Source organism: Parasteatoda tepidariorum, chromosome 2 (genome assembly GCF_982258835.1).
Source record: "Parasteatoda tepidariorum strain Cologne lab strain chromosome 2, Ptep-v5.0, whole genome shotgun sequence".
Classification (NCBI taxonomy): Eukaryota; Metazoa; Arthropoda; class Arachnida; order Araneae; family Theridiidae; genus Parasteatoda; species Parasteatoda tepidariorum.
Genome location: NC_141756.1, coordinates 16,565,177 through 16,585,063, shown reverse-complemented (window position 1 = coordinate 16,585,063; position 19,887 = coordinate 16,565,177). Strand labels below are relative to the sequence as shown.

General features: G+C 27.5%; 1 protein-coding gene across 2 annotated transcripts in view; it reads right to left on the bottom strand.

Moving 5' to 3' along the window:
• The window catches only part of LOC107448832 (gamma-aminobutyric acid type B receptor subunit 2), a 292,812-nt gene that overhangs the window by 77,631 nt on the left and 195,294 nt on the right, over positions 1 to 19,887 (bottom strand). For both annotated transcript variants that reach the window (XM_043051303.3, XM_016064184.4), the window contains exons 5-8: positions 18,196 to 18,261; positions 15,306 to 15,494; positions 3,782 to 4,009; positions 708 to 768 (exon numbers count right to left, since the gene is read on the bottom strand). In XM_043051303.3, the coding sequence (XP_042907237.3) occupies positions 708 to 768; positions 3,782 to 4,009; positions 15,306 to 15,494; positions 18,196 to 18,261 (544 nt within the window). The remainder of the gene's footprint in view (positions 1 to 707; positions 769 to 3,781; positions 4,010 to 15,305; positions 15,495 to 18,195; positions 18,262 to 19,887) is intronic.

Here is a 19,887-nt window from a genome sequence, read left to right as displayed (position 1 = left end):
GTAAATATATTTACTAAATGTAATATTTTGGTCGAAATTGTGTCTAAATAAACGAGTTTTATAATTGAGGGTAAAAAGTTTTCAATTCACTTTAAAAGTTCACGTGACATGGTGGAATATACAAAAAGTAAAATTAACATTAAAGGATCATAGCACTGGACAGCTCTTCAGACCAAACTATTACAATATTTCATGTAAGACAATATTTTCCAGATGACTTTTAACCCTCATAGTTTGGGGGTCAGAAGTCCGATTCTGTCGAAAAAAAGGTATGAATTTCAGAAAAAGTACGTTTTTGTGTCTGATTTCGAATCTTGAAATATATTGTCAGCGCTAATTAATTAGCCAACTAGTCAAATATAGCTTCCCCCTATATATTTGAGGTCAAAAATTAGAATGCGTCGAGAAAATTGTATGTTTATTTAAAGGAGGGGCGTTTTTGTGACTGATTTCGTAACTTGAAATGTTGTCTGCACTAATTAATTAGCATATTTGAATGCATCTTTTGAGACAGTTAGATTGAGTCCTAGAACGTGAGGACTTGATCATTAGATCAAAAGTTATTCAGGGTGGTTCGTTTTTTATTTTGCGCATTGTACAACCAAAAAACTCAAGTTGAAAAAAATCAATACTCCTTAAACAGCTTTATATAAGAAGAAATGAAGAATGTACAAGGAAAAAAATAAAAAATATAAACTTTTGCTCACTTTGAAATTGTTTTAAAAGAATTGAGCTACGCCGTTCGTTTTTCCTAAAGCTGAATGGACCCTAAAAGAGAAATTGCATTTTTTTTAAAACATCTAGTTTAACGTTTAATAATTACAATTAGTTTTAATAAAAAATAAGCAACTAAGTTTAAGATATGTGTACAAACTTTAAATAAAATTGTGGACTCGTTTGAAACATGGTTTATTGAAAATAAATCTTATCTTAATATTAAAGCACAAGAAACTCGCATTTTCAAAACTACAATTTTTAATTTAAAACTAACTTAAGAATTGCCGAAATATGGTCGAATTATTATGTTTATTTTTATTTATAAAATTGAAAAAAAATGCAATTTAAAACGCACCCAGAAATTTCAAAGAAGTAGTAATTAAATATTGTATCTTTTTATGTATTTTTGACCACTATTTACTGTCCCTAAAATGACCTTTAATGCTCTTCTGTTCAAAATCACGAGATTCAAAAGTTTCATACTTGGTTCATTAACACCACCACTATAAGGTAGATTTAAATAAAATTTATTACTAACTTGTGTTTATATAATACAAAAGAAATAAATGCTATATTTTAGCTCTATTTATAATACTCCACAATTTATTTATTATTTTGATCATAAATCATTTTTTTAAACATTTTTAACTCATTGTGTCGTTATGGTTAGTGATATTTCTCAAATGCAGAGTTTTTACAAAAATAGCAACCGTTTTGAGCGAATGATATTGAGCTTATACTCTTATAAACAAACACATTTGTGTCAAATAAAGATCTAATAGGATTTACTAAATTATTAATACAATTTCATACCGTTAAAAATACAATTTTATACCATTAGAAATATAATTTTATACAGTTAATAAAGAAATGTTTACATCACCATTAATATGACGCCGCTAAATTTTTGAAGTTTATATAAATTTTACTAAGAATACTTTACGTGTATGCTTTTATTCACGCATTAAACACAATAAATAAACTAACTTTCATTTATAAAGACAAATAGCTTTGACAAAAAAAGTCTAAAGAGAAATGCTGAATCAGTGATTTGGCAGAAATTATTTATTTCTTTTTTATTTGTGCAGTATTGAGAGCTTATTTTTTTACATAAGAAACAAGTTACTTTCCTTTAAAGAGACATTGTATTTAAAGCACTCATAACAGTCTTGTAAACAAATGTAACAAAACAAATTCAAGACACAATCAACATTGTGAGCGTAACAACTAAAATAAATGAGTGACTTGCTAATTTCTACCACAAAAAAACTTAACTTCAAAACAATTTTGTAAAAAAAGGAAAAAAATACAAATATATGCTTGTAAGTAAAAATGTTCTTTAAAAATGAAAGCAGCTTAGAGTAATTGGATTTAGCAATCGTTCATGAATAAAAATTGACTTCAAAGTAAAAAGAACTGCTTTCCCTGATAATTCTTTTTAACTTTCATTTATTAAATTAAAGTGAAAAAATGTATTAAAAATGGGCATCTTTTGCGAAGAAAAATTTTTAAAGAAGGTAATAGTCACTTTTCAATAATTCTGTCATCAGCAATTTCGATTTTACAAAAAAAAAAATGATTGTAAAAGAGATTTCTTAAGGTTGAGAAAAATACGAAATTCCCAATTTTATTTTTTCTTTTTATATCTTCAGTTTTTATTAAAGAAGAAAATTCCATTTTTATTTCAATCAAACAAATGTCGCCTCGGAACCTAGAGTTGTCAACAATCCTTTATTGAAGTTTAGATATTTATATTGTTTAGCTTCGCTTCAATAGGAGAACGTGTTCAATTATTCAATATACAATACTCAGTTTTATAATGAACTTTGACAAATATATTAAAAAAATGTCAATGTTTTTAAGATTATAAATGATTACTTTCAGAAAAAGATTTATCTTGATATCCTATAATAAAAATTCCAAGAATACAGCTTTTTGTAGATTGAAATGTCTAAAATGTTAATAAATAATCTGTCCATGATGGAAAGTTTGAAGAAAGAATTGCTGATTTCTTGATTAAACTATTGAATTTATTCTGTAAATTAAAAGTTACTTTTTGTATTATAAATTTTTCTGAAATGCATCGATATTTATATAAACAACTTTTTATAGTATGACATAACAATTATGTAATCGGTGTGAGATAAATGCAGTTTTTAAATGGAATTATGAAAATTATATTTTATTGAATAAAACATTTGTAGAACTCATGTAATTAAATTCAGAAATTTACAAATAAAATTTAAAATTAGTCCGTTTAGTGGCAATTGGGGATTATAATTAAATTTACAGTTCCATGAAACAAATTTAATGTTTAGATCAGAAATATTGTTTGTTCTCATTTACATGTAAATGAGAACAACATGTAAATGAGCTCTGGTTCAACCTTTTAAATATCATTTTATTACCAGGATCCCTGAGTCTTTGAAAACCATTTTATTTGACTGTAAAAGCGTATTTACGTCTAGTATCAACAAAAATAATTAATTGTTTTATTTTATTGTTTTGAAAATTCATTTGAAATTGAGCATACACTAATCTGCATAGAAATAGGATTCTAATATATTGACATTAACTTCCTTTATTACTACATACTTGTTGCTTTAACAGGCCTAGAAAATGAGCAATATTTGGAGAATGTTCTTTTATCTCTTATATGCTATTTCTTCTATATACTATTTCACTGTCTAATAACATGAAAAAACCGGTTTTGCTATGCGGAGAAGACCGCAGGTCAAAATATGACTTTTACGTGTAGAATCATCAGGGGGTTAACAGTCAATGGATGTTTATACACCTTCGAAATCATAAAATGATTTTTTAATCATGTCGAATGCAAAGATAACATTTATTAAAATTTAATTATCAAAATACAATAATTAAAAATTTGTAAATATTGTATTATATATTAAATTTTCACAATTGGTTATAAATTTAACAGCTTTAAATAATTGAAGTAATATTTTGAGTTTATGAATTAAGTTCAAAATATTAAATTATATTTATATTTTGAATTGCGTCCTTATTTTATGAGTTCTTTAGTTTATTAAAATAAAATACTTACTGTGACTCCAGTAAAAGATGTTTCGTTAAAAGCGTCCCTGAACAACTGACCCCAAAACGGGTCTCTATATTGGAACTCCTTTAACAGTTTACCTTTTGCTTTTAGTCTGTTAGAGACGCTCTGAATGGCAAGTGCAATTGCCCATATGCCATCATAAGCATAACCATGAAAACGACTGTATTCTTGCTCTCTTTTCTTATCATACTGTCCAGCATACTCAGCCGCAGTCTGTAAAACACATACCAAGTATCAAAAGCACATACTACAATACAATATAAGAAGTAAACGTTTTCTAAAAGGTATCAAAAGTATTACATAATGGGTTGAGATTGTTTGAAATTTTATATGGGTAACTATTGTGATGCCGTTAATTTATCAAAATGCTTAAATTTAACAGGATTACATGAAATGCGAGTAATTATGATTGACATTTTATATTGATGTTTGGTGCATAGATTTTCCAGATTGGTTAACAAATTACCAGATGACTAAATACTAAATTTTCTCGGCTTCTTAATTCTTTCAATAAGAAGAGTCTACAATTGACAGATTTCTTAATACTACATTTCCCCACCTTTCTAATTCTTTCAATTAGAGGGCATGATTGTTTTACAGATTAACATATATCTCAATACTGAATCCCCCTCTTCTTAATTCTATGAAATGGGAGTAGAAAACTTGAGAACTAGCTTAATTCTTAGAGTGAGACAGAGTGGTGATACAGACGAATATTTCTTATAGATGTAATCATGATTCGAAATAAGCAGTCGTTAGTCATAATTTGCATCGATCGTATCCTACAAAATTTCACCCAATCGTCATTTTTGGCGTCCAACTTATAAAGTGCCTTCGCTACCTTGATTCAAATCCTAACCCAGCTATATAACGAATGGGAAATTACAAATATAACATTACACGCTCTAAGTATCGGCGGGAGTTCAAACCGGAAGTTACGACATTCAAATTGTGTTCGATTCGTAGTGATTCCATCGTAATTTCCGTAGATGATTTTTTTTACAAAAGATATTTAAAAATTATTTTTTAAATTCCGATGTTTTTGATTCAATTTTTTTACGCAGCTCGAATGTGAGTTATGACTTTTTGACTTGCTCAATTCGTAATGATTTCATCATACGATTTGTTACATCAATATTTTTAGGAAGTAATTAAAAATCTTTTTGATACTTTTCACTTGGTCTTTTACTTTCTGATATTTTATTGCTATGTTATTAAGAAGTGCAAATTTCGAATTTGAGGTATCATTCTTAGACGCATCCAATTTGTGAGGATTCCATTGTAATATCACGTCATTAAATACTAGTTTTTTCGGCCGATATTCATCATGTTTTCGACTTTTTAAGAAATCTGATATTTTTAATACATTAGTACAACGTCACGCGAATTTTGAATTTGAGTTATCATTTTTTAACCGGATTGATTCACAACGATTCAGTTGTAAGTCCATGTCGTTTTTCGATCGTTATTTCATCCATCTGCCTATATATTTTTATTCTGATAGTCTTAATACAATGTTATCACAAAAATCATGCATGGTGAATTTAAGGAGTCATGTCTTAACCCGCTCGATTCGTAACGATTCTATTGTAAATCTTTTATGGATCATTTTTTCGGCAGCTATAAGTCGTTTTTTAGCTATTTCCGCCTGGTTTCTTCTTCAATTCCGATATTTTTATTACAATTTTATAACTTGAAGAGTTTTGTATTTTAGTAGTCACTTTTTTATAGAGTGGATTGAATCGTAGATCCACTTTAATTTCCGATCACTTTTTCGAAAGTTATTACAGTTTATTTCAGTTTTTCCACACATTTCGACATCGTTTTTTTAAAAAACGATATTTTTAATAAATAATTATTACGACACGTAATATCTTAAAATTCGAGATTTTATAGAATGAGCGAATTTAAATGAGGAATTATAAAAAAAATTTTGTTTTTATTATGTGTTACCTAATTTTAATAAAAGAATAATTTGGTTAGTAGATTCTTTAAATATTGAAAGATTCTTTACATATTAAAAAAAATTATATTTTAGCTTCAATTATTGATACATTATTACTATATTTAAAATTATCAATGAAATGCATCTCCAATTAAAATGAGGAAATTGAATTTGATTTAAAATATTGTTATTCCACACTGTTTTATACGATACTCGATGCTAAAATGAAATAAATTCGTAATTTCCTTAAACTTAAGCAATCTTTTCAATGAGAAATTTCTAACATTACTCGAAGCTGCCTGTCATCAGTCAAGAACGCTTAAATGAAATTTAATAAACTGTAATTGTAAAATTAATGAAATTAAGTTGGAAGGAAATTGTACATTATCACGAATCGTAAAAATGTTTTATTTCACTAAAGGGGAAAATATTTTAAGGGTAAGGCAATAAGATACTTCCTCTTAAACCTTTATTCACTTTATTTTGAAATCAAATTTATGCTGCATTTGCGCTTTTTTGTCCCCGGCATCGTAAATTTAGAAGAAAAAGAATATTCAAGCCGAAATCTTTTATTTTCAAGAGAATTGTGCTTCTTTTTTTCCCCTTTTTTTCTTCTCTTTTTGGGGGGAGCAGAAAACATAAATCTGTTGCACACTAAAACTCTTTTTATCAGTTTCCTTTTGCTTTTTTGTTATCCTTCCCCATTCCTTGCATAACAAATATATCTGTTTTTCATATTTCTTTTCTCAATCGCTAGATTGCATTGTAAATATTAACGTAGATTGCATTGTAAGAAACGTATTGAAACAAAAATAATAAATATCTAGGAAATGAAATGTGGCATTGAAATTATTTCTTCCCCGAGAAAATAACAGTTTTATTCTCCGATAGTTTTTATTAATATTGGACACAAAGTTTACAACAAAATACGTGTATTTAAAAACATAATGTTTTATTTCTATAGAATCGATTTAATGAAAAGATATATACATATTGTTTAAATATTTTAATTAAATTGCATTAATTTTTGTGCATTTTTACTTTCTCTTCTTTTCCTGATAAACATAACAGCTATAGGGGAGAGTCGGGTAGCCCCGCCCACAGTCAATTTCATATGTATAGAATATTTTTTCAAGTCAATGGGCCAACGGACATTAATTGTTATATTAAAAAAAGATTATTTTCAAAGTTTCAAGTATTTATGCAGCTGGTAACATGGTAAACAATAGTTTTAAAAATATGTTGAATACAGTACTCATGAAATTAAGAAAAATTGGTTGAATGTTTCGATTAAACTTCATTTTAATACTAAAAAAATAATTTTTTCTATATATACAGCATTATAGTATGTAGTCTTAAGTTTGATTTGCATGAAGAAAGAAGTTTATATGTGAAAAATTGTTCGAGTAATTACAAATTTACAAAAAAAAAAGGATTTCGGGTAGCCCCCCTCACACGAATGTCGGATATCACCGCCCAATTTTATTTCGTCGATAAATGTACGGTTGCAAACATTATTATTTTATTGCTTCAAATTTGAATGTTATATGCATTTTTAACAACAAATATTGTTGTTATTAAATGATTGTTATTAAATGATAGAATTCACTAAAAGTATCTAAATATATAATAAATAAAATAATTTTGTGATAAAAATGATAAATGAGGTTTATCTATTGTCAATACATTGGTCACTTTCATTTACACCTGAAAAAACAGTCAAAAAACATAATTTTTGTAACTGAGCGGGGCTACCCGACACATTTTGAAAAGAGCTGAAAAACAAGTTTTTTTAAATTTCTATTTTTTTTTAAAGTTAAACTATTCTTTTTTTGGTTTAGTCTTTTTGCATTATTTAATTAGATGGTAAAAGGATAGAAACATACAAAAATATTGATTATTACTCAATATTATACAGAAATATAAGCAATACTCCTTAAGTGGGCGGGGCTACACGACTCTCTCCTATACGTATTGTTTAAATACTTTAATTAATTTGTGTGCATTTTTACTTTTTCTTTTTTTCCTGAGAAATATAACAGCTATATCTGTTTTTCATATTTATTTTCTTATTAAAGAGGTCATACTGTAAATATAATTAGAGAAAGACTCGTTGTATTAATATTTAGTAAAGGAAATATTGATTCAAAATTATTTCCTTCCCATGAGAATAATAGTTTAGTTATCCTCATAAATTTTCGATAGTTTTTATAAACATAGAACAATAGATTAACAACGGAATACATATATTTAAAAATTAATGTCATATAATATTACTATGGATTTAAAAAATAATTACAAATATTGTTCTAGTATTTTAATTAAATTGCAGTTATTTTATGTGTATTTTTACTAATCCACACATAAATTAACTGAATAAACTACCTTTTATTTTTCATTTTATTATTTCTATAGAAAACATTAGCTGAAATATGCGTCCAGTTTTTAATTAAAAATATGTTTCTATAGTAATCCAAGCACAGAAAAGCATTTTTTACGGTATAATTACTTCACTTTTATTAAATCTATTATTTTTATTAAGTTAAATGATCATATTCTTAAAAAAAACATGCAACATTAAATTTTTCGCTTTACTATTCAAGTTTTTAAATTAGATAATGAAAATATTATTTACGAAAAGATATTAATTCTAATTTTGGTTCTGATTTATTTATTTTATAAATTAAAAATATGATTTAATTCATCAAGGTTTTTAAAAAAGTGAAGAATTTGCATCGCATAGATATGTTAATGTTATAACATTTAAGTTTACTTTTTGCGAAGGTGAAAGAATGAACTTGCTTTAAGCTTAAAAAGTAATTAAAAACCTTTTTTCTAAGAATGGAAATGCATGATTAGAACACAATTTTTTTCATCAAATATGGAAGAAATCCTTAGGTTTGAAAGGAATAAGTGCTACCTTAGCAAAACTTAAAATTTAAATATTAAGTGAATTTTATTTAGCTTTACTGTTTCTTACATTAGTGCTCATTATGAAAACATTGCTCACATCTTAAAAATATTTGAAAGGTTTCTTTTTAACTATAGTATTTTTGCGTATTTTAACCAGTCAAATAAATATATTTTATTGAGTTAATAAATGGGGCCAAGAAAAAAATTTTCTTTGTAAAAATTTAAATATTTAAAATAAATAAATGAGTACTATATTTTACGAAGTGTTCAATTTTATTCAACACAACGTTTCTGCCATAAAAAACATTAAAAACCATACGCAGTAATTACGTTGAATTTTTCAACTTGTGTTTAATTTTCTTTAATTTAAATTGATCTTAATTTTAATTATTGCTAATGCTTTCTGTCAACATCAATTATAATTACGAAAAAGGAAAAAAAAGCTAATATTTTATGGCTTTTAACTACTTGAGTAATAATTAAAGCAAAAACGCAATGATTTTTGTTATGAAATGAATTCATTGTTGAAAAATTCTCATTCCAGCTAATTGCATTAAGTATTGAGTATTTCTGACTTTTCTTAATTTGAACCAATATAGATAAGAAACTAATTTATAGGTAAATTTGAATAGACTGTGTCCCATCTAACGCAGTGTTTCTATTAACTAAATCAAATAAAATATCATAGAGTTTTGACGATAGAGTCTCTAAAATATTTTTTATTACATTGTGATTATATTTCAAGATATAAAATGTCTAACTGATTTTGGTAATTAACAAAGTCAGAAATGGCCATTTCAGACTTTCTAGTTATGCAGCAATGCTCAATCTTTCTAGTGTTAGCCGTATATTTTGAAATTTTGAAGCATGTTCAATCACGATATCGTTCAAAGTTGCCACATCTTTAATAACGCGTTAAGTTGAACCAAATATAATCGTATTGTTAATTGAAAAAATAACTTAACTTGAATAATGCATTCTAAAATTTGAGTACGACATGCTATAATAAATAAGAATATAAGCAGATTATCGTATTTCTTAAACTTGATTATGAGACACTATGTTTCACCTGGTTGAACAAAATTATCGTATTTCTTAAATATTACGTGATACTAAGTGTCACCAGGTTGAACCAGATTATCGTATTCTTTAAACTTGATTACGAGGCACTATGGTTCACCTGGTTGAACAAGATTATCGTATTTCTTAAACTTGATTACGATACACTATAGTTCATCTGGTTGAACAAGATTATCGTATATCTTAAAACTTACGTGCTACTAAGAGCCACCTGGTTGAACCAGATTATCGTATTTCTTAAATATTACTTGACACTAAGATTCAAATGGTTGAACGTATTTCCTAAACTTGATTACGAGATTCTATGGTTCACTTGATTGAACCAGTTAATCGTACATCGTCAACTTAAATACGAATTGGGTTCACAAAGTTGAACCATGATTAAAGAGTAACTATGGTTCACTAAATTAAACTAGATTATCGTATTTCTCAAACTTAACTTCATTTCGTGATACTATGGTTCACCAGGTTGAACCCGATTATCTTACTTTTTAAATTTGATTAATATAATATGGTTCAACTTGAATGGAAATAGTGTTTAAATTAACACCTTATTAAATTGTAGCAGTTAGCTCTCTATTATAGTATGGTAAATCATTGCATCTATTTTTCTGATAATGTTAGGAAATATATTAATTTTAGATAAAAAAAAAATACTCGAATTCGCGACATTCCTTAGTTTTGCAATTTAAATTAAATAATGTGTTTAAAACAAAGCATTTTTAACTTTCAGTTTAAATTCCGAGTAAGCATCCATTAAGAACTTTAATTACCTTAATATTTTATTTGACGCAGCACTTATGAACTATTTTCGTCTCGTATTTCTTTCTTTTCTCAACCAAACTCAACAGCATCTTTTGTTACATTTCTGGCAGGGCTCTTTATTATACACTTTCCATTGTTATTTCTTTCCATGTTTTTTTTTCTTTTCGAGATGGAGAATTGAGTAGCCGAAGAAATGTATGAAAAATAAAACTCTCTCGGAGAAATAAGTTTCTCTTCGATTCACTTGGTGGCATGACCCAGATTATTTGACCTCAGATAAAACAGAAGTAACACGAGAAGCCTAACTAAGTTGAGTGTCACAATCGATTGAACATACTGCTTTTCTCTCGTTTCTGATGAGAAATTTCTAACAGCAAAAATTGTAAATGATCTGAGAACAAGATTGTAATAGCGTCTGTGTTTCTCTTTGGGGGAGGGAGAAAAAGGATTTTTTGCTCATTTCGTCACCTTCAATTATTTTTGTCGAGTTCTTTTTTCTTTTTTTTTTAATTTTTTTATGGGTTTCATATTTGGTTTAGAGAAAATTGATCGTGATACTTTTAATGTTTGCTTTTAATAAACTTAAGTATGACTCAACTTAATTTCTAGTTCATGATGTTAAGAAATATAATCTAAACCACTAAGATCTTTTAAATATTCCAATTATTCTAATTTCTTGAAACTGTCATTCTTCATTTCTTGTAATATAATTCCGTTTTAAATTAATTTCATATTTAATATTAAAGGAATAAGTATTGATTTTGATGTGTGAAGCATCCTATTAATCAAAACTCTCCTAAATCAGAATATCTAATTAATTTCTGTAATTTTACTAAAAGTTAAAAGACTAAAGTGAAATGTTGTCAATTTAAGTGGTATAGTGTCTCCTATTACTGGGATCAAGCGAAATGTTGTTGTTATTCTTATGGCTGGGTGGTTGTTTTATAATGCCATTTTTTGATTTATACTGTTTTTTTGATTTGTACCTCTATAGAAAAAGTATGCATAAAAATGTAATAAGCACTATAAAGAGCCGTCATTAATGTGTGTTAATTTATTTTCTTTTTCTCTTTCCAACTCTATAACATTTCGGTGCGTACATTTGAAATTACTGATGGTATATCACATTTTGAAAACATCGTTTTTTCAAAATGCTTAAATTGCTTTAACATGTTTTCCTTATAGATTGGATGTTGTCAGTCATTTGATTTTGATGTTTTTGAAGCTTTAAAGTTGAACAAGGTGAAGAAATTAAGTTCAAAATAAATTATAGTAAAAGTTAATAAAGTTGAAGTGCATTGAAGAAAGCCTTGAATTTACTATCCAGATTATTTACTTAACACAGCTATAACAATTACAGCAAAACAATGTATTTATGTTGTTTTATTTTTAAAAGAGTTTATTTCTGCTTCAAATTTTGTTACGAAATAAAAATATCTAATTCACACAATTCAAGTTTAGCTTTAGAATAATAAAATTTTATTTATTCCTTTAATCCCAGTTTAGTTGATTAAATTCCTTTCAATAAAATGCAAAGTGAAAGTAAAAAACAAACGCAGGAGAAATAAAGCGAAGGGATCATTTTTGGATCTTTAGGTTAATTTTAGCGACTGGGGAGTTGAGATTATATATTATGACAAATAAAAGAAAATGAATACACAAGAATATGAAAGTTAACACTAAAAATTTAAAAAAAATATTCAAATATAAAATTTAAAGTTTGAAAGATGCCAAACAGGCGTGTGTAGTTTAAAGCAAGTTAAAATTTTCAGTCATAAAATCTCAACATTATAACTATAAAAAAACATACACAAAAGAAAATAAAAGTAGAATTACCATGAGAAAATATTTTTAACATTAGGTAGAGAAAAGTTTAAAAAATTTTTATGAGTTCTTTAAAGTTATTTACGTTGTTTGCATTTTGAATTTCAGCAGGAAGTAAATTAATTTGTGAAAAATACTGAAAACTTTTGCAAAAAATGTTTTTGTAAGGCTAGGGTATGAAATAAATTTGTTACGTCTTCTTATGCATCTTCATCTTTTTTGTTGCAAGCGTTTGGGTTTTTGAAAAGATGTAGACATAGTTTGTAAGATATCAAACTACGGACTAGTAATATGTTGAGTAAATGGTTTTGGTTAATTCGTTCATTTATATTCCGTAATTAATAAATTAAGCAAGTTATTATCAAGTTATTCGTTGAATATTAGGTAGCGTATTTATGTTTATTGCATAATCCTTACCCTAAACTGCTAATGGATTTATTATATCAATGTATATGGGCGCTAATTATTATTATAATTTAAATTTTGTATGAAACAAGACATTTTTTCTTCTGTTTATTGTTAAAATATTCAATTGTGACAGTATTAGATCTATATATTTTAAATAAAATAATAATGTATAATAATAATTATAACAATTAAGTAAATGAAAATGTTAAGTAAAATAACAAGATTAAAGCAAATGATAATTTTTGAGAATAAATCGTATTAAAAAAAATCGTATTGAGATTTGATATAAACACTAATACCAACAGATCTATAAAATGTTCTGAGATAGCGAAAAGGATTAATATTTACATACTGTAGAAATTTAATACATTATTCAGTCATCTAAGTTTCACTTAAAATTAAAATAGAAATTATGTCTAAAGTATCATATAACATGGCAATTAGTACTTTAAAATTAGATCTTAAACGTTGAATATAAAAGTGAATAATATTTGATGTAGTTAAACGTAAGTCTGGGGTTAAAAGATATTTTTAATTAATTAGATTGTATAAAAATTGAAAGTCATGAAGGTACTTTTGACACGACATATCTTGTCACAAATAGCTTGGGTTTAGATAGTATCTTTTCGCACTCAAGTATACATTCTAGCATTTTTATTTTTAAGTTGAAATATTTCACCCTCTATTACCCAACAAAATTATCCCTTTCGAAAGATTTACTTTAAAATAGTTTTTTCATAGCTGGTGCCAAGTACTTGTTTAATGGGAATATATTGTGTATGTCATTATAAATTAGGGGGTGTTTCCTTTTGGCAGCTATACGTCTCTTTGTGATTTTTAATTAAACTGGACAATAAGCCATCCCTTCGTCTCTTCGGCACTTGATGTAGCGTTACGGTTACATACTGAGTTATTTAATTCTAGTCTGTCCAAAACTCTATCAACTGTCATTTTGGACCTTAGGTACCTGATAATTATAAAATGACATTTGTAGCTCTGTGATTTCACTTTTCAAGATTGCAAATCATTTTTAAAAATTATTATTTTCAACAGCTTTTTTTTTTCAAGGTTTGCATGTCATTTTTAAAGTCAGTGATTGTTTCTTTTAGATTTAATACAATAGCGTTATGACATTTAAATTTTTATTGTTTCTTTTAGATCTAATAAAATAGCGTTATGACATTTAAATTTTTCATTTACTCGTTGCAGTGTTCCGAAATAAAAGAATTGAGTTCGAAGCTTTCGTTTTTCAATTTTGCAAGTAAATTTAAAATTTCTTTTACACACTTTTCGATAGACAAGTTTGTTTCAGGATTTGTTGCCATCGTTATGTTTACATTAGATTTCTTTTCATGTTCAATGAGAATTTGATTGCCTGGATTTATAGATGAAGATTAAAATTGTATGCATTTCCATTTACTTCCAGTTTCTCCAAAAGAATTTTCGTTAAAACCTCCGTAGTAACAAATGGTAGCTGCCTTTGCAAGTTCCGGGACATTGAATTATATCTTGTTGGCTTATGATACCGTCGCTGCATACATTACAAACCATTATTTTACGATTTAACACTTCAAAGGTTTATGACTGATAAATATTTGGTTGATGTCGCTTAAAAACTTTACTTATTTTGATATTAACCCTATTTTGATGAAAAAGAATTATTTATTACAATTTAAAACTGCTAAAATTGTTTCAGGAAACGAAAATACACGCAACCGACACAGATGTTGCCAACGAATTTTTAATGAATCATAAAAATTAATGATAATGAATCATAAAAAAAACGAATGTCACTCTTCCTAAACGGCCCATATCTGAGATCAAATAGTGTAAAATTGAAAAGGTTTCTATATGATGGTTACTACAGGGAGGGGAGGAGCAAAGCTCGGCAAAAGTTCAGAGTTCAATTAAAGGTTTAGAATCAAAAAATGCAAAAAAAATAAATAAATAAATCTTATGAATGGCTTAAGAAACTCCAAGAAGTATAGTAAGGGAAGAGAATCCACGTCTATCGTGTCTAGAAATTTTGAAATGCAAAGCCATAAAATACGACTCTGAGACTTTAACCCTCAAAGGAGAAGCAAAAACAAAGCTTAGAGTGAAATTTAAACTAAAAAACAAAACCGACAAAGAAGCGAAAGGAGGGAAAAATACATTGAACTAAGATAGAAAAAAAAAGGACAAACAACTTATAAAATTCTTTTTCATAAATAGTGAAATAGTTAGACATATAATAATAAGATGTAATTAGACATATAATTAGAACACTAAATGTTAACTTTTTTTCACACTGAATCGTGTCAAAATATTCGTACTTTTTTTTAAAATTCTCACTTCTCAAGGACAAACTCCATTCCAATTTTGGATTTTGTCACTTAAAATTAGACAGTTATAGATGATAAAAAATATTGTCTAATTTTGTTAATTAAACTATCGTTTACATTAATGGGTTAAGGTTAGGGCATCAAACCTTCGCATTGTACTGTGTTAAAATCCGACCATTAGATCAATAGTTATTCAATTCTATTTTTGATTATGTGCCCAGTAAAAAGAATGCCAAACATGTGTACTTACCAGTCCAGAGACGGTGATGTTCTCTGAGCTGCTGAGAGGTAATACGTCCAGAGAAATTAATCCTTCCATTGCTTCCATTATTTCCCACGTCGAGCAATTTACTTGTGAGACTTTCTCCCACCATCTTTCTGTGTACATTCCAACTATGATCCACTGGTACTTACGTCCGAACATTTTAAGTTTATAAGCCTGAAATCAAAATAAAGGGAGCTTGAATTTTTTTCCTTTACTGTAAAATATCAGATCGCTCTCTGAGCGAATATATTTTTCTCCTACTACATCTTTCCTCGTCGAACTACCAAAGTAAGGGAGCCATCTCTTCGGCAGAAGATCAAAATTATGATGGCATATCTCCGGATCGTCCTCAAAGATGTTTCCCAGACCGTCGCCAATAGCCCATTGTGCAGCTCTAGTGCGACGTAAATAACAGTACCTACCTACATCTTTCCCACTAATGCTTTTTTCAAAACGGGTGCATTTGTGAAAATGTTTCTTCCAAAACTCCCCTCCCCCCTCCACTATAAAAATATTCTCGGTTAAAAACATACGGAAATCTACTGGAAATCATGTAGCAGGAGTTCCATCCGTAATTTCAAATTAATTGAAAACGTTAAGGTTCTGTAAAATTTGCTCAGTGAATTCTCTGTAGTAATTTAGCAGAAGAAAAGTAAAAACTTTTCCTACTCTTATTAGTATTAAAGTTAAACTCGAGTCACTAAGGTTCGATCAGATTAAGTTCAATCTAATCTGAAAACCACCTTTTAGAACGATGAGTCAAATCCCGGCAAAGACTCTAAGCAAAGATTCCTTCCACCACACCGCCTGGGTGGCTATTCATTTATGAAAGAAATAACAAATTATTGAAAAACATGTCCGGGCAGCGAAATTCGAAGGGAAAAACGGATATTTTCTGTAACTATGTTCTCGAGAAATAACTTTATATATGCATGAACAGGAATTTATCAAAAGAGGATATTTTCCTCTCTGAATTTTAGCCGAATTTTTTATAAAGTATCTAGTAACATGAGAAATCAAGTTTTTTTTTAATGAGGAGAAGAAATATGACTTCCTACAAGAGTAAACGCTATTATTGTCCATACATCTATTAAAAATTATTTAGAAATGCTAAATGAAAATATTTAAAAAGAGTTTAAAATGCACAGACCGAAATCAAGAGAATTTCAACTTCAACCGGATTATAGTCACTTTGGTGAATGTCCAAAATATTTGTTCTATCCGATTTGATAGTAATTTATTCGCTGATATTATTATATTTATTCGTTATTTTATTATCTGCAGAGAATAGATTCGGAGAAAGATCAGACCACAGTGCTGACGTAAAATATCCTCAGTGGTAGACGGATCAGGGGTTAAAGTCCCCTTGCAGTTGGGATAACCGTAGGAGGTTTCCGTGTTTTTTTTCTCCATGTAATGCAAATGCCGGTTAGTTCAACAGCAAAAAGTCCTCCACGAAGACAATTTTCTCCCAATGATCTCCAGAAGTTTCCTTGTCTTCTGGATTGGTTTCAAAATTACGAGGCTGCAGAGTTGGACACCAGTAGTCGTAACCCCAAAATTGTGTCGGTTGCTTAACGACGGTCATAAAATAAAATATTATTGTGTCTTCTTTTATTGAAATTAATTTGTGGCTCCTAATGCGCATACTTTCTGGACTTAATTTTTAATACGAATCATGTAGTTAAACTCTTTTCAGAACTTCTTGTGCAATTCCATATAAAGGCCATTTAAACATATATCTCACATGTGTACACATGCTCATTTTTTTTCTCAGCACTAAAAAACGATGCACACTAATAATATCCTTTTATAAAACTGAAATATCCTTTTTTTTTCTCTTAAAAATCTTTTATTGGTTTTTGACATTATTTCTAAAAGGTATTTTACATTTAAATTCTGCCACGAAATTTTTTAATGTTTTTGTAATGGAACTTGTACAAAACAGTTGAGTTTACACAAAATATACTCAATTTGGGTTATTTTTAGAAGAAAATTCCTTTCTATAAAAATATAAAATAAAAGCACGCAAAATTTTCGCAATTTAAGTTATTCGTAAAATGTATTCTCTTTCCTAGCTCAAAAAAAAAAAAAAAAAAAAAAAAAATTTTAGTCTCAAATACTCCAATCATTTAGAAATGGTGGATTTCAAATATATTTTCCATCCTCATAACAGAAAAAAAATTCTTTCAGAGACTTAGAAAGATGGATTTAAAAAAATACCAATTGGAATTGCTAAAAGGAGTATAGTCAAGTGATATTTTCTAAAATGGTATTGAATTCCAAAGAAGGAACAGTTCACTTAATCCATATTTCATGAGATGTGTTAGATTTCGATGAAGAAAAATATAAGATCAAATATAATTATTTCACCCTCAGTTGATTTGACCTCCTTAAAATTTTGAAATAGAACTATCGGCTTAAGGTGCATAAATAGAATGAATCCATTGAGTATTTATATATCAGAAACTTTTCACCCGAGTTTTTTTTATTCTTTCAAAGTTTTGAGAAGTTATATTCAATGGTCAATATACACATTTTTATTTAAATGTGCAACAAGTTTTGAATTTCCATTTTAGCTTATTTAAAAAGAAATAACTAATGACAGTTTTATTTTGTAGGATGAGAATATAAATTCGTTTGTTTCTTTTTCTAAAAATTCATTGAAACAAAAGTATAAATAAGTCTACTTTAGTTTAAACTCCGTGCACTAATATTGAAAAAAAAAATTATTATAAATTCTTCTAGTTAATTTTTATACGTAATTTGTATGCCAACTTATTAACATGAATGTCATTCATTTGTATTTAACATTAAAAAAATCTTTAATTATTTGTTGTTTTTTTTGAAACAGTAATAAAACATGTAAACTTACTTCACAAAATATCCTTCTCGCCCAATCTTCATCAAAGTTTCCTAATATAATTCTAACATCTTTAGTCTAAAAAAAATAATAAAAACTTTCAAAATTTGATTTGTTCAGTAAATCATTATACCAAGCAAACTTCATAGAAGGAATAAAATTTTGCTTGATGTTGAAAATATATATTATTATAATATATTAAGAGAGATGAGGGGATTCATGAATAATTGGTGGATTGGTGATTTATTCATAATTTCTATCATATTATTATCATTGAGGGAGAATAGATCTGTAGGGTCGGAATTGAATCAAAGAATTTGCTAGACTCTGGTTAGTGAAAAGCTTTTCGGTCCGTAGATAAAAAGATTGAAAAAAGATTTTTTATCTTATGAAAAATATTCTGACAAATTTTTACAATTATATAACAAGAAATATTACTCAAATGAACAATGTAACAAAGATTTAAATTATTTAATTTACAAAATTGGTTTATCATGAATGAACGTTTTTAAATTTCTGATTGATTTATTACAGCATTGATTATATTAAAAGATCATATTAAATTAATTCGTAATAATTCATCTTTTGACTTGTAAGTTTCAAAACCAATTTTTTTCGTTAAAACAGAAATTTAGTAAAATAGACATAGATAAGTCAATAATAGTTTTATGGCCAAAGAATATTCACCAAACATATATGTATTGATATCAGCTATTATAAGTTTGCACAGTTATACTTTTTTTGTGATAACACATTTTGTTTTTAAATTTATTTTTCGAGTTGCAAAAATTTTAAACAAGTATGAGTCGGAGTAAAACATTTCAACTACCGACTTCACAGCTCTGAAGGAGACCATTTAAGACTATCGTAGCTGCTTTAGAAGAAAAATGGCTGCACATTTTTATGTTTTCTCAAGCAAAGTTTCTTATCATCTTACAATTTTGCGATTCTCTAAAATATTTCAAGATATTTTCAATGGTTGAGCTTGGTTGACGACACTAAGTCGTCTGCATTTAAGTTCTAAAATCATTCGAAACCTTTTTCTGAAACAATAGGAGAGCCATATTGGTAAAATATTCATGTTGATGCACGTTATTATTCTTTATTACGGCTTTATTAGGACTATTAACTTTCTAAAAAGCAATTTTCTAGTTAACTTATTTTCTAGTTCCATAATTAATTCAAAATATTATTTCACATAAAAAATTTCAATTTTTAGTGAAGTTGTTTAATAAATTTATGTTTAAATACTGCACTACATTTAAATTTTTATCAACTTTATTGTATTAAATTACTCTTATAAACCTCACCAACCTCACCTTATAACAATATACATTCAATTTTAAATGTTATTTCAGGAAATGATTACTAAACAAAGTTTTTTATGTTTACAATTAGATCTCAATCATTTCATTCCAATCAAATTTGAATCAAAAGAAACATATAATTTGAGAAATTTAATTTCGGTGTTAGGAAATTGGGAGCAAAGTGTAAACAAGCAGAATTCTTTTTAGTACAATGTGGATATTAAGTAAATAATTTCAACTTTCGTAGAAAATAACTATTTTGTGCCAAGAAACAGCACTTATTGTAAAGAAATCATCGGGGTTGCTGAGCTGTAGCGAACGGAGGGCTTAGAGTTGCGCTGGTTAGAGAGAGAGAGAGAGCTAGTCTAATATATTATTAATTAAAATCTTAAAATGC